Here is a 13,994-nt window from a genome sequence, read left to right as displayed (position 1 = left end):
GTGTTCATTGTTTCCCCACAACCCAGCTCAGTTTCAGAAGATCTTAACAAATGTACACACAATATATATAATCACTTAATTAATTCAAATATTTATTTCCTACTATGAGCCAGGTCTTTTCTAAGTAGACATATCCATCCTGGTTACCTGCCTACCTAACTAGTCATCTATAGGTCAAACATCCAACAAATACTAACCTATTCACCTGCCTAATGTTCCACCCTACCCCTCACCCATGATTTAAAGGCCTACTAATTTACTCACCATTCACCCACAGAACTTCACATTTTCTTACCCTTCCTTCATCTGCCTCTCAGACTACGCTCTCCATGCCATGAGGGAGCTGGTTTGGGATTTGGAGTTTAGGAAAATTCTCTTATCTGGAGTCTGAGGATTAGGTGAGGGTGGTATGGGATAAATGGGTTGTAGGACCCATGCTTCCTTGAGAAACAGGTACTGCCTATACCAATGATGAATACCTTTTTTTGAATACTTTTAGGGGTCTGCCACAGTGTAGGAGAATTTCAGATCCATTTTATAGATAATGAAATAAAGGCTTCTAGAGTGATGGCCTAAGGTCACAAAGCTGGTGAGAATCTGCTTACATTTCCCTTCCATGAGACCTCAAATTCGGAGAGAATTTGGGAGAATTGAATGGGGGGTGAGGGGCTACTCCGTGATTAGCAAACCTTAGGGACAAACAAACCACTGATTTTACTGAAATCAAGATTTTACTGGGCAACCTCATAGTGCCAGAGTGGTTGGTTGGCACCTACAGTGCCACTCCTCACTGTAGGTCACATAGGGCTAAAGGCAGGGTCAGATACCCTCCTAAGTCGGCTCTCCGCTCCCAGACCACATGGGAAAGAGAATGGGCAGCTCAGGTGGTATCTCCATTGACGCAAGGTGCTTTGAGAGGCAGGGGCTGACTCCGTGACTCTGGTATCTTTGGAAGAAATTGTAGATTCTGAACAGCATCCTTCAGCTGGGCCTGAGTATGCTCCATGTCAGTCAGGCGGCGCTCCTGGGGAGGCAGTGGAGGTGGGTTTGTAGCCAGAGAAGGATTGATCTCCAGCCCTGGCTCCTTTCCAGCCCAGATCTTCCCCAGGGCTCCAGCAGGAGTCTTACCATATTTTTCAGCCTGTGACCCTCACTACTTGAAAGACCACCCTCTGGATTCGACTGCAATGCCCTGTAGGGGTCAGGGGCAAGGGGGAAAGATCAGAGGCTGAGAAGTCTCTTTCAGCTCCAAGTAGGACAGGAGACCCAGGGGGCGGGGCTTGAAGTGAAGGCAGGGTTTGTTTAGGCTGGATGGCGGGGCCTAAATACGTCTGAAGAGAGGTCTGATCAGAGCTGGCATAGATAAGATGCGAAGACAGGTAATCAACGCCTGGAAGTGGAGATTGGCCCGTCCTGGGAGGGGTTGTGACAGGGTGGGAGAGCCACCAGGCTAAGTGATCCCTGTCCTGGCCCAACCTGATTAAGAGGGACTGATTGAGGGGGGCAACCTGGAGAAGAGGACTTGTTAGGGGACTGACCACGCTGCAGGGGGGGCGGGGCTGCCAGGGCCTGGACCTGTGGCTTGGGGACATGTCCGTGTCCTTTCAAGAAGAGATTTGGGAGCACTGAATGAAAGCAGAGCCTGGTCATAGTGGCTCAGGCTTGTAATTCTAGCGACTCAGGAGGCTGAGGCGGGAGGATCACAAGTTCGAGGCCATCCTCAGCAATTTAGTGAGGTCCTAAGCACCTTAGTAAGAACTTGTCTCAAAACAAAAAAATAAAAAGGGCTGCGGATGTGACTCAGTGGTTAGCCTCTGAGTTCAATCCCGGGTACCAGGGGGGGAAAATGCGGAGCTTGGTGAGATCTCATTGGTGCGGCCCGATTGGAGGTGGAACTAGTGGAGAGGGCGGGGCTCACCTAGGACTGAGCCTAGAGTCTAGGTCCTGCAGCTGACACCGCAGCTGCTCCTGCTGCTCCGTCAAAGCTCGGATGTGGGTACTTAGTGATTCCACGAGGCGGGACAATGCTTTCTGCTCCTCGCGAAGCGCGGCCACTTCGCACTGTAGCTCTGCCAACTGTGGGGAGACAGCAGCTGTTATCTGAAGCGTCATCTCGTTTCTTCCTTTCCCCAGAGATCCCGATCTGCTTCCCCACGGTTCTGCCATATAACGTTCCTGTTATACGGAGGGAGAAACTGAGGCTCAGAGAGGGTTAGTCTGGACCTGGAGTCACGAAGTGCCGCGAGCTTGGTATTGGAACTCAGTCTTGCCTGGCTTTCGGGCTTTCCTCCAGTCCCGTTCCTATCCACTCCCAGACCCCGCGCCCACATGGACCTGGGCCAGACCTCACCTTGCCCACCGGGCGGTGCGAGCCCAGAGCCTGGTCTCGGTCCCGCGGCTGGTCCAGCTGGCGCTGCCAGGGCACCGATGGCTTCCGAGGCAGTGAGGCAGAGGCCCCGGTCCAGGGTCGGCCGCGGGGCGCGGGGCCGGCGTGCAGGGAGCCTTTGGGTCGCGGCCGGGGCCCGGCAGATGGTCGGCGGCGGGCAGGGCGCCCGGCGGGGACGCTCTGGGTGCGCTGCACTTGCCGGGGGCGCCGCGGGGGGCGCTCCTCATCGGGTGGCGGCCGGGCCCAACTCCCTGCACCTTGAAAGCTGCGCAGAGACTGGCTCTTGGAGATGAGAGGGGTGTGCTTGGGGAGGTCCCGGGGGGCCAAGAAGCCGGGCTTCTCCCCTGCGGAGAAACTGGGGTGCCATGGAGAATCTCAGACCCTCAACTAGCCCCTGATTTGACCCCCGCCCATTGGCCAGAAATGACCCCATCCCTGTGACCTTGTCCCCAAAGATCATATTTTAACCTATGACCCTAATGAGACCCTATCCTTGATTTCTGACTACCATTCTGTCATTTCTATGACTCTTGACATAACCTTTCCTCTCTTTCTAGCCTCTCCCATGACCTCTGACATTTGTAATCCTTGGTCTGATCCTTCCCATTACCTCTGATTACATTCTGATCCTGGGTTTGACCTCTGCTTACAAGGGCACCCTCTTCCTTACCAATGTGGCCCCATCTTCTCCCCAACAAATGTTACATTGATCCTGTTGTTCCTGTTCATTGGTAGAATATGATCCCTGACCTTGATCCCAAATATGACCCTGTCCATAATGCCTGACCTCACCTGACCTAAGCCTGACCTCTGCTTACAATATGAATCTGCCCTGACACTTGATGACTATGTTCTAACATCTGATCTCAAACCAACCCCTGATTTTACCCCCTCCACAACATCTGATTGAAAAGCGACCTTAGATCTCTGATTGCAAAGTTACTCTCTCTGACATGAGGTGACCTCTCTCTGCTCTCCGACATGACTCTATCCCCACCTTATTTATATTCAATCTGACTCAGTGACTAGCTGCCCTCTACCATATGTGAGCCCCCCACCTCTGGCCTCTGTCCATTCTGACACTGTCCCCACCATGGTCCTGCCCCACGATCCCTGTGATTTTCACCTGTGACCCCCCCAGTGTGAGAGCCCTGCCTCTGCTCCCAACCATCATAACCCAGACCAGACTTGAGATTACCTGGAATGGACCTGGGGTGATGGAAGACGCATTGGCACAGATACAGGGACGGGCTGGCCCTCCTCGATGGCCCTCAGGATGGTGGGCAGTGGTTCCAAGCTGTCACGGGTTGTCTGGTGAGGCATGCAAGGAGGATGCTAAGTGAGCTTCTGCAGCCAGAGTCTCCCAGGCTTTTTGCCTTCCCAGGGCTTTGTGCTCAGGTCACACCTGGTCAAGTTCAGCAAAGATGGTACAGAGCTGGGCATGCAGGACTGCCAACTGGAGAGCCAGGTCGCTACTGCCTTGGTAGCCACTGGGTGCAGCATTCACATCCACCATGGCCACCTGGTCCAAGAAGTGTTGCATAGCTGGCCCATGATCTTCCAGGAAGCTATTCATGAAGCCCATGTAGGCTTCCTTCTCACCAAACCTAAGTCAGAGCCAGGCTGGATGAGTCAGGTCAGGCATCTTGCCACCCTTGTGCCCCCAGCATGGCCTCCCAATCTCCCAGCACCTACGGGGCATGGTTGGCGAGGTTCTGGATAACTTTGGCGATCAATGTGAGGGTGCGAGCTGGACCAGGTGCTGGGTGCTCTGGTGCCAGGCCAAAGAGGCTGGGTGCCAGGAGAGCAGGGCATAGAAGCCTCAGGAAGAGGGAGGCACACACTAGTCGGGGGCCCAGTGCCTCGGAGCCACGTGCTTTACATGCTTCTCTCCAGCTTGAGAAGACAGTGCCCAGCTCTGACGGGAACCAGCTGGGGCAGAAGAGATAGTAGTCAGAGGAGGCAGCTATGGGCATAAAGGTCCTGGATGGTTAAGGTTATAAGAGCAGGGGTTATACATCAAAGGAAGCATTGCATGGCTTGTCTATGATCCCCCAAGGAGCTACTCATGAAGCCATGTAGGCTTCCTTCTCACTGGGGTCCAGGTACCAGGATTGAGGATTTAATGATACTTGGGGTTATAAGTCCCCATAAGGTCAGTGCTTATAGTGTAGTTATTATGGCAACCTCTGGAATCAGTACTTTTGGATTTGGTATCCTGGATCACACAGGAACAAAGTTCATATGCTTGAGATGTAGTTATAATTGGAGATGAGACTGAGGTGTCAGAGTATATGATATGAAGTAGGATGGGATTAGGGTTACAGGGCCACTTAGAGTCAGATGCCATGGGATTTAAGCACCAAAGTTAAGCTAGAGTCAGAAGTAGTCAAGGGACAGGAATCCCAGGTTTCCTGTGTTCAGTTGTATAGGATTTGGGATACAGGGTGACCTAAAGTTGAAGAGTCATGGGATTAGGGGTATGCATCATCTGGAACCAGAAGTCATAAGATTGAGGTTTTCTGTTAACTAGGGTCAAATGGCATGAAATTGGGGTATGGAATCTCCTCAAGGTTACCTGGGGTCAGGTGTCATGGAATTGAAGATATGGTTGACAGACAGCCAATAAAATTTCAGGACATCCTGTTAAATTTGACTTTCAAATAAATAACAAGTAATTTTTCTAGTGTAAGTATAACCCAAATATTGCATCAAATTTAACTTAGTGTCTTGTATTTCATCTGGCAGCCCTAATGGGAGGATCGCGGTTATCACAGTGGCTGAGTGGTGGGGATGGGGGTGGGCTCAGGTGGCTGGGTCCTTGATTCTTACTCATAGGAGTGAATGATGGTTTCAAAGACCTCCTCACAGCTGCTTCGAAGTCTGGACTGGTGCTGGGGCAGCTCTGATGCTGGGCACTTGCTGGGGTCCACCTCACAGTCCTCAGTGGAGGCACAGAGATGCTGAACAACCTCCCCTGAAGACAGGAAGAGCCAGATAAAATCCAGGGTCATTATGACCCAAACCCACTGCACCCAGCCTTCAACCCATCTCTAACTTACTCCAGAGGCATCTAACATCTTCAGGAGTTTCCATCCCCCCCCCCAGGACACTAGCACCCCCAAAGAATCACCAGAATCCAGGCTACCCAGGGCCTCCTACATCTCTTCGGGTCCCTTAGCCCATCCAGCAAGCCTTTGACACCAGCTGCTCCCCTCCCAGCTCACCTAGGGTCTTCTGGAGGTAATCCTGGGCCACTAGCTTCATGTACTCATCAATGGCCTTGGTGGCTAATGTGTTTTCTCGGAACAGCAGCGCCTCACGGCCTCCACAGCGTGCCAGCTCGGCTGTGCCCAGGTCTGTTACCAACGCCTGGGTAAGGCAGAGGTCAGTCACGTTGTGCAGACTGAGCCGGGGTAATCTTGGCCCTAGACCTGATCTTCACACCATTCTTCATTCTTGCCCCTCCTTGTTGACTGCCCACCCCTCACTTTGGGGCTCATAGCTGAGACCAAAACCTCCACTCCTCAAGGCAAAAACAAGCCCTATATTACGGAGGCTCTGCTCAGGCTCCGCCCCTCGCAGCTGAAGTTCAAGTCCTGCGCCTCACAGGTGATGCTCAGGCCCCGCCCGAGATTCTCGTCCCTTACTAGTACTGCTCAGGTTTCGCCTCCCCACTCCACTAATTGCCCCTAGGTTGTCCCGGTCCGCGCAGTCGTGGCGCCTCACCTGCGCCCGGCCGGTGGCCTGCAGCACGCGCACCATGGCGGCTGCCAGCTCCTCCTTGGCCTGCGCAGGCAGCGCGGGCTCGAGCGCTCCGCAGAGGCGCGCGTAGTGGAAGGTGAGAAACTCCGCCAGCTCCTTGTAGCGCTCCGACGGCAGCACCCGGAGGCGTCTGGCCCGGATTCGCGCCCGCAGGGCCGCACCCGCTGGCTGCCCCAGCAGCGGGAACCAGCGCTCCAGTCCTGCCGCCGGCGCGCGGGGAGCGCTCAGCTCCTCCAGATTCAGCGTCACACGGCCCAAATCTGCTCCCGCTGAGCCTCCGCCGCGAAGCCTCAGTGACAGGCGACGGGCCGGTGGCAGCGCCTCGAAGTGGAAGCGCTCGGCCCAGAAGAGCTGGCCTGGGCCAGCCCGCGGTGCGGTGCGCGCCAGCAGCGCGCCATCTAGCCACAATTCCGCTCGCACGCCCGACGTCCCAGCCGCTCGGGGCAGCCCCTTCGCCTCATGCACCCACACGCTCAGCCACGTCTCTTCCCGCTCCACGTTGTCCTATGGGCAGGAACCAGGAGGCAGAGTGTTTCGGAGGCCTCAGCGCTCCAAGTTGGATAAGCTGGAGAAGCGCGGAGCGTCCAACGCTGTGCGCCCTGCCCCAAGGAGATTGCTGGCCCTTGGGAAAAAGCGTGGGGCCTCGGGGGTCCAAGATAACTACACAGAAGGTTCTAGCTTTGGGAGGGGTTGCGGTTCCCAGAGAGATAGGGGCTCCATGATATAGAGGAGTAACGGGTAGGTAGGGTTTTGGACGCAGATCGTGCCAGGATGAAATAGAGGGGCTGTCTGATCTGTTGCTGGCTGGTGCCATCACAGATGCAAAGGTTGTGAAGGTGTGGGCGAGTGTGTTTCAGGGGAGAGAGTTTGGATCGAGCAACGTTTGGGTAGAATGGAAAGGGCGCGCCCGGGCCCGTGGGCAGGGTCTCCATGTCCATCTTTTCTCGGGCAATGAATGACCTGACTGGGCTGGAAGTGGCGACGAAGATCCTCAATCCAGCGATCTCTCTCAGCGCCCGAGCGACAGGAGAAGCAGCGGCTACCGCCCATCCACGTTACCTGTTGGAGCAGGGGATCCAAGGGTGTGGTTGAAGCCAATGGTGGCACCAAAAGGTCGGGGGTGGGACGCAGGGGGAGGATGGCTTGCACTAACCTGGAAACAGTAGGGCTCTCCCAGGAGGCTGGGGTGCAGTGGCCAGACCCGCACCTCCCGTTCGGCACCCAGGTCCAGCTCAGAGAGTGTGGCCAGTGATTCTTTAGAGCCCATAGTACTGGGGGATGGGGGGGGGGGCAGAAACCCGTGAGCAAGCATCATTCCTCCCTTCCCTCCACACCCACCATAGCCTGAAGGGTAGAGGAAGGCCAGGAACTTGAACTTAAATTGGATCCTGTTCCTATCCTGCCTCACGGTGGCCTGCATGACCTCAGAAAGACCAACCCTTGTCACCCTCTTTCTGAACTCCACAGTTGGCCTTGTTTTTTGTCCCTTTCTGCCTCTTAGCCTTTGCACTTGCCATTCCTTCTGCTTTTCCCAACCCTTGGCCTAACTTTCAACCAAGGTGTCAGCTAAAGTGTTCCTTCCCTGACCCTCACAGACCAGGGTCTTGACTCAGCTCCATTTTAGAGCTCACCCCAACCCTTCAACCAAAAGCAGGCTCTGTGTCAGGATATTTATGGCCCCAGCATCATGTGACCTGGGGCAGAACACAGAGGAAGGGATAGGAAGTGTTTAGGGAAGGTGGGATTGATAGGTGCTGGGGGACACATATTGAACCCCAGGCCCTCTGCCCGCTCCAGCCCCTCAGAGACCCTTACCCATCCCTGGAGGTATTGGCTCCCAGCTCAGACCTGGCCTTTTTCTTCTCTTTCAGCCTCTTGAGCAACCCCTGGGGAGAGGTGGACATCAGCTGGGAAGAACTCTGTGCTTCCTTCTCAGCTCTTTCCCTCCCAGATGTCCTGGAGGATCTGCTGGTCTCAGTGGACTCACACCAAACCCAGGCTGTATTACCAGCAATAATAAAGACACCCGGCAGCTCACATTTCTAAAGCATCCACCATCAGCTTTTCTGCATTCTCTATCAACTCCTTGTAAACAGACCCAAGAGGAAAATTCTCATTATCTCTATCTGATGGATAGGGGGACACAGAGACCCAGAGAGGATCAGCGACCTACACCAGATCAACCAGTAAAAGTGCCCCTTCAGCTCTGAGGGTTTCGGAGTCCTCGCTCACCCCTGCCCGCGCTCCCCTCTTGCCACTGGCTGCCTCACCCGAACATTGTGGACCTGGTTGGAGCCAGCAGCCTCTGGCTCTGCCTTTCCAAGGGTCCGATCTGTGGGTAGTCAGAAGTGGCAGTTTAGGGCTTGGAATCATCTTAGTCTGCCCCACTTTGAGAGGCTCCCAAATACCCGAGCCTTCCCCGCCTCTCAAGAGACTTACCTGCATCCCTGAGGTTCCCCATGGCCACTTGCATGCTGCCTTCTGAGCTGGCACTTCCCACCCTTGGCCGGCGAGGACCCTGTTTTCCCACAGGAGCAGGCAGTGAGAAAGTGGAGGGAGATAGGCAGAGGAAGGGGCAGATGCCCTTCCCTCCCGTGCCAACCCTATTTTCCCTTTCCCTCCTTCCCTCCCTTTGCCCACGTGCCCCCTCTCACTTCCTCCTCGCCCCCGAGCAGCACCAGCCTTCCATCAAGCAGGGTGAAGCCCCCAATATCCCAGACAGGCACATCAGGGGTGGGGGCCTCGGGGATCTGTGGGACGTGAGGCTCCGGCTCTGGCTCTGGGAAGAGAAGGAGGTGCTAGATGACTTAGTCATTTCTTCTCCCTCCAGTCACCGTCTCCATGCACCCAGGCTCATCAGCGGTCCCCTCTTAGGTACACTCTCTGATAATCATGTCAGGCATGCATCTACCACTCTCTTGTCCTTGTCCCCACCAAACACACAGCCCACCCGCTCGCCCAGGGTCACAGAGTTTGTGAGTGGCCGAGCCAGGCTACAAACACCGCATTATTTTCTTAACCAAGGTATTGGGTAGGTTCAAGAGGCTAAAACACAGGGGTTAGGGTTGTAGCTCTGTGGTAGAGCCCTGGCCTAGCACATGTGAGGCACTGGCTTTGATCCTCAGCACCATATAAAAATTTTTTTAAAGTTATAAAAAAAGGCTAAACAGGACAGAAGCCATGAGTCCTTATACAAATAAGTCTAAGGTGGAAAGATTCAAAGTTTGAGAAAGAACAGAAAAATCTCAGGGTAGGGGGAGGTCCCTTTCTTGGGGAAGGGGAGGTAGCAGTCAGTGGCTCAGGAAGGCCTCCCAGAGAGAATAAGCTCACGGTAGGTCTTGAACAAAAGGTTAGATTTTGGTAAGCAGAGATGAGAGAAAAGGTGGCAGGAACATCTTGAGCAAAGGCTGATGATGAGCACAGCCCAGAGACATAGAGGGGAGGGCTTGGAGGCAGGAGGAGAAAGCCCAGGAAGAGATGGGAGCCAGGTCTTGGGTGGAGGTTTCCCTGTTGGAGGAACTAGGGTTTTATTCGAAGGGTAGTAGAGACCCATGAGAGGTGTTTGAGCAGATTTGCTTGTTGGAGTGCTTTCTCTGGACCCTATGCAGTGAACAAGCCCTGACATCCTGGGAGATGCCTCTGCAAACTGGAAATATGAATAGAGAGATTTAACTGAGCTCCCAGTAATAGAAGAGTGGAATCAGCCCTGTCAAATGACCGCCTGCTCCCTTGCTTTACCACTAGGGGCAACAAATGATAACTCCTACTTATTAATGGATCACTTACAATATGCTGGGCTGGGCTTGTGCCACATTGCTGAGCTCTAATCCTCATGATATCCATTACCTTCTAGATCCCTTGGCACGACACTTGGAACCATCTGTCATTTTTTTTTTTGTTGACCTTTTTTTTTTACTGTCTGTCGCCTCCACCCACCACCACCACCACACTGTGGGCTCCACAGGGCAGGGAATGTCATCTGCCTTGTTCACTTGTGCATCTTAGTGCCTCAACCGGGGACTGGCCCATGATCGATGCTCAACAAACGCCTGTCTGAATGAATAAATGGAGGGATGAACATGAATGAATGAAACACTGTGACCTTCAAGGTGGAGATCATCATTTTCCCGCTTAACTAATGGGGAAGTGGAGGCTCAAAGGAGACCAAGAGACACAGGTAAGACTCAAGGCTGGAGATCAGAAGGCAGAGGAGGTGGGTATCCAGGCAGAAGAGACGGAGCCCAGACCATTGAATACAGGAGAGACCTGTTGGGGCTGAGAGCCATTTGGCATCTGGACAGTACTCGTGTGCTCTGCGCCCTCTCCTTTCCTCAGTCTGAAGCCCCTGACCATGGGTCCTTGGCAACTCTACGTCACCCCTCTTTAGGTGAAAAGAGGGAAGAGGGCTGCCGGCCCCAGTCACTTCCTGCTGGGCTTCTGCACTCCCCACAACTTCCTGTGTCTAGAGGGCTGATGCTCTGGTGGCAGACAAAACCCAAGCATCCGGCCACCCAGCCCTGCCCAAGTTCAGGGTGGGGGGAAGCATGTACCTGGGGCTTCTGGCTCCAGCTCTGGCTCCTGCGGTGGGTTCTTATGTCTTCCCCAGAGGGTCTTGGATAGCCTGAGGCGACTGGTCCGTGACTCCTTGGGGGGTGCAGAGAGGACCCGACGGAACAGCAAGCGGGGGGCTGGCTGGCTGCTAATCATGGGCTCCTGGTGGCTCAGTGCTCTTCCCCAACCAACGAAGCGGCCCCAGCGGAACCCACCAGTCCCCTTCTCTCCTCCACCTCCTGTGTGCCAGCGGTAGGATGTCGGCAGAGGTGGGGCAGCCGGCTGGGTTTGGGAGCTCTGTCTCCGTGACTCCATGGTGGAGGCTCTCCTGCAGGACTAGAGAGAGACAGTGCTGCCCAGTGTCTGCCCACATACTTTCTGCATCTTGACTACCCCTCGGTTCTCAGCTCTACCTCCAGATAACCCACTTGGGGGGCCACATGTATTATCCCTCTTACCTTGATTTCCTGGCCAGCCCCAGAATCAGCAGCTTTCTGCACCCTGCCTGGCTTCCTCCCGCTGAACCCAGGTCCACGTGACCCTGTCTGTCCCACCCCACACCACAGCCAGGCTGGGAGGGCACAGAAGGGGCAGGATGCAGGGGCGGGGATGGAGGGTAGGTGGCAGAGGGAAGGCAGCAGAGAACATTTCTGGCAAGAAGGTCCCAGAATCCCTCACTGACCGGAAGGCAACACATGCTCCTCTCCCTGAAACTCAGTTGGCTTCTCTGCAAAATGGGCACATGCTGAATAAACGTTGGTAGGGATATGGAGCACTGAGAGTTCTCATCTGATGCTAGCCAGTGTAGATTGATTCACTCATACTGGAAAAATGTTTGGCATGATCTCCTTATAGAAATGGGAAAAAGTTCTCTCTTTCTCTCTCTCTCTCTTTTCCCTTTGGCATGATGCTTGGCAAGCGATATGTGACTGAGCTATACTTCTAGCTCCTCCCACCTTTTAAAATTTTAATTTGAGACAGGGTTCTGCTAAGTTGCCCGGGCTGGCCCCAAACTTTTCCATTTTCTTGCCTCAACCTCCAGAGTAACTCTGATTACAGATGTGCACCACCATGACATCTTTTGTTGTTGTTGCTGTTCCTTAAATGGAAGTGAAATTCATGTGACACACGTTTAACATGTTCTAGTTTTTGAGCTCGGTGCTGGTTACTTGGGTGTGTTCTGTTGTGAAAATTCGTCAAGTTACGTGGTTTGGTACACTGCCCTGTATCTTATGCTTCAATAAATGTGTACTTGAAAATGGGGGCAGAAAAGAAGCTGTTACGATAAATGAGTGAGTCAGCATCACTATGGCCCAGAAGCTGGACAGGGGTGGGTTTGAGTGCCAGCTGGTCCCTCTCTCGCTCTGTAACCTCAGACAAGTCACTTCCTTTGTCTGAGCCTCGGTTTCCTTATTTGTACAAGATGATAATATCAGTTTCAAAAGGTTCATCATGGGAGCCTTCGTTTATTTGACCAATGTTTCCTGAGTGTCTGCTGTGTGCTAGGTACTGAAGAAGCCACTGGGAACTACATGAACTTGGTTCCTACTCTCCTGGAGCTCCCAGTACATTGGGGGGATACAGATAATGAATGAAAATAGGGGATGTTTCTCACTGGTGAGGTGGACTTGGAGGGAACTAAGGCTGAGCAGCAGTGACACTCTTTGGGCTGGAAAAATCCAGGAGGACTTCTCTGATCTTTGCGACATCTTTGCAACCTGAAGCAGAAAAGAAATGAGAAGATCATACCAAGGAGAAGCAACAGTTTGTGCAAAGGCAAAGATAACAAGAATCCATGGGAGTGCCAGGTGGGCATAGTAGCGCGTGCCTGTAATCCTAGCAACTCTGGGGTTTGAGGTGGAGGGTCTCAACATCGGAGGCCAGTGTAGGCAAATTAGCAAGATCCTATCTCAAAGTAAAAAGGGCTGGGAATGCAGCTCAGTGGTAGAGCATTTGTTTAGCATGTGTGAGGTCTTGGGTTCAACGTCCAGTATTGAAGAAAGAAGAAGAAGAAAAAAAAAGAATCGATGGAGCAGGAAAGACAGGACTGACTCCATGGGTATATGGTCCTGGACAGTCACAAAGGACCCCAGACACAGAAAGGTCCCATGCTTAGTTTAACACTTTGCTGTCATCATCTTGAAATGCTTACTTTGAACAAGAGATCTGATATTTTTATTTCACACTGGGCCTTGAAAACTCTGTAGCCCTCTGTGAACAGGAAGGTCTTTTTTTTTTCTTTTTTGTAAAATTATTTTTAATTAATTAATTAACTTTTAGATTTTGGTACTGGAGTTCACCACTGAGCTACATTAAAACTTTTAAAAATATTATATTTATTTATTTTGGGGTACTGGGGCTTGAACTCAGGGACACTCAACCCCTGAGCCACCTCCCAGCCTTATTTTGTATTTTATTTAGAGACAGTGTCTCACTGAGTTGCTTTTGCTGAGGCTGGTTTTGAACTTGTGATCCTCCTATCTCAGGCTCCCGAGCCTCTGGGATTATAGGCATGTGTCACCACACCTGGCTAAAATATGTTTTATTTGAGACAGCGTCTTTTTTTTTTTAAAGAGAGAGTGAGAGGGGGGGAGAGAGAGAGAGAGAGAGAGAGAGAGAGAGAATTTTTAATATTTATTTTTTAGTTCTCGGCGGACACAACATCTTTGTTGGTATGTGGTGCTAAGGATCGAACCCGGGCCGCACGCATGCCAGGCGAGCGCGCTACCGCTGAGCCACATCTCCAGCCCTTGAGACAGCGTCTTGCTAAATTGTTGAGATTGACATTTGTGATCCTCCTGCCTCAGTTTCCTGAATCATGAGGATTACAGGCATGCACCACTATACCTGGCAATTATTTTTATTTTTAAATTTTATTTATTTATTTTGTGGTGCTGGGAATCAAACCCAGGGCCTCATGCATGCTAAGCAACTGCTCTAACACTGAGATACACTCCTGGTCCTATCTTTATTTTTAACTGATAAATTGTAATTGTATCCATTTGTGAAGTACAATGTGATGTTTTGGTATATGTGCCCTGAGGAGTGATTAAATCAAGGTGTGGGGGGGGTGGCTTTAGTGAGAGCCAAAGACCCTTCTTCTGGAGCTGGATGTATTTATGCACGTGTACATACACCTCAGATATGTCCACCTTAGACATGTTATTCAGACCACACTCCCACCACTCACTGTACACGTGTCAAGACTGTGTCCCACCACATCATCTGGGCCTTTACTCTTCCACTGCACACCAGCCTCACTCCCAGCTCCCAATACCCTGCATTTTTTTGC

The 13,994-nt window shown here is 52.6% G+C and overlaps 1 protein-coding gene across 1 annotated transcript; it reads right to left on the bottom strand.

Moving 5' to 3' along the window:
- Positions 1–116: 116 nt before the first annotated feature.
- On the bottom strand, positions 117–11,086 carry Rasal3 (RAS protein activator like 3). The gene is given in 17 exon segments (XM_077795722.1): positions 117–1,024; positions 1,129–1,192; positions 1,919–2,076; positions 2,351–2,741; positions 3,585–3,697; positions 3,792–3,993; positions 4,082–4,318; positions 5,219–5,363; positions 5,614–5,758; positions 6,116–6,655; positions 7,112–7,210; positions 7,305–7,422; positions 7,967–8,037; positions 8,422–8,483; positions 8,591–8,669; positions 8,806–8,930; positions 10,702–11,086. Coding segments are annotated over 17 exon segments (3,078 nt in total). The 3' UTR covers positions 117–880.
- Positions 11,087–13,994: the final 2,908 nt, after the last annotated feature.

The sequence above is a fragment of the Urocitellus parryii genome, chromosome 3, assembly GCF_045843805.1.
Source record: "Urocitellus parryii isolate mUroPar1 chromosome 3, mUroPar1.hap1, whole genome shotgun sequence".
Lineage (NCBI taxonomy): Eukaryota > Metazoa > Chordata > Mammalia > Rodentia > Sciuridae > Urocitellus > Urocitellus parryii.
Note: the sequence above shows the minus strand (reverse complement) of the source record. Positions and strands in the feature narration are given on the sequence as shown.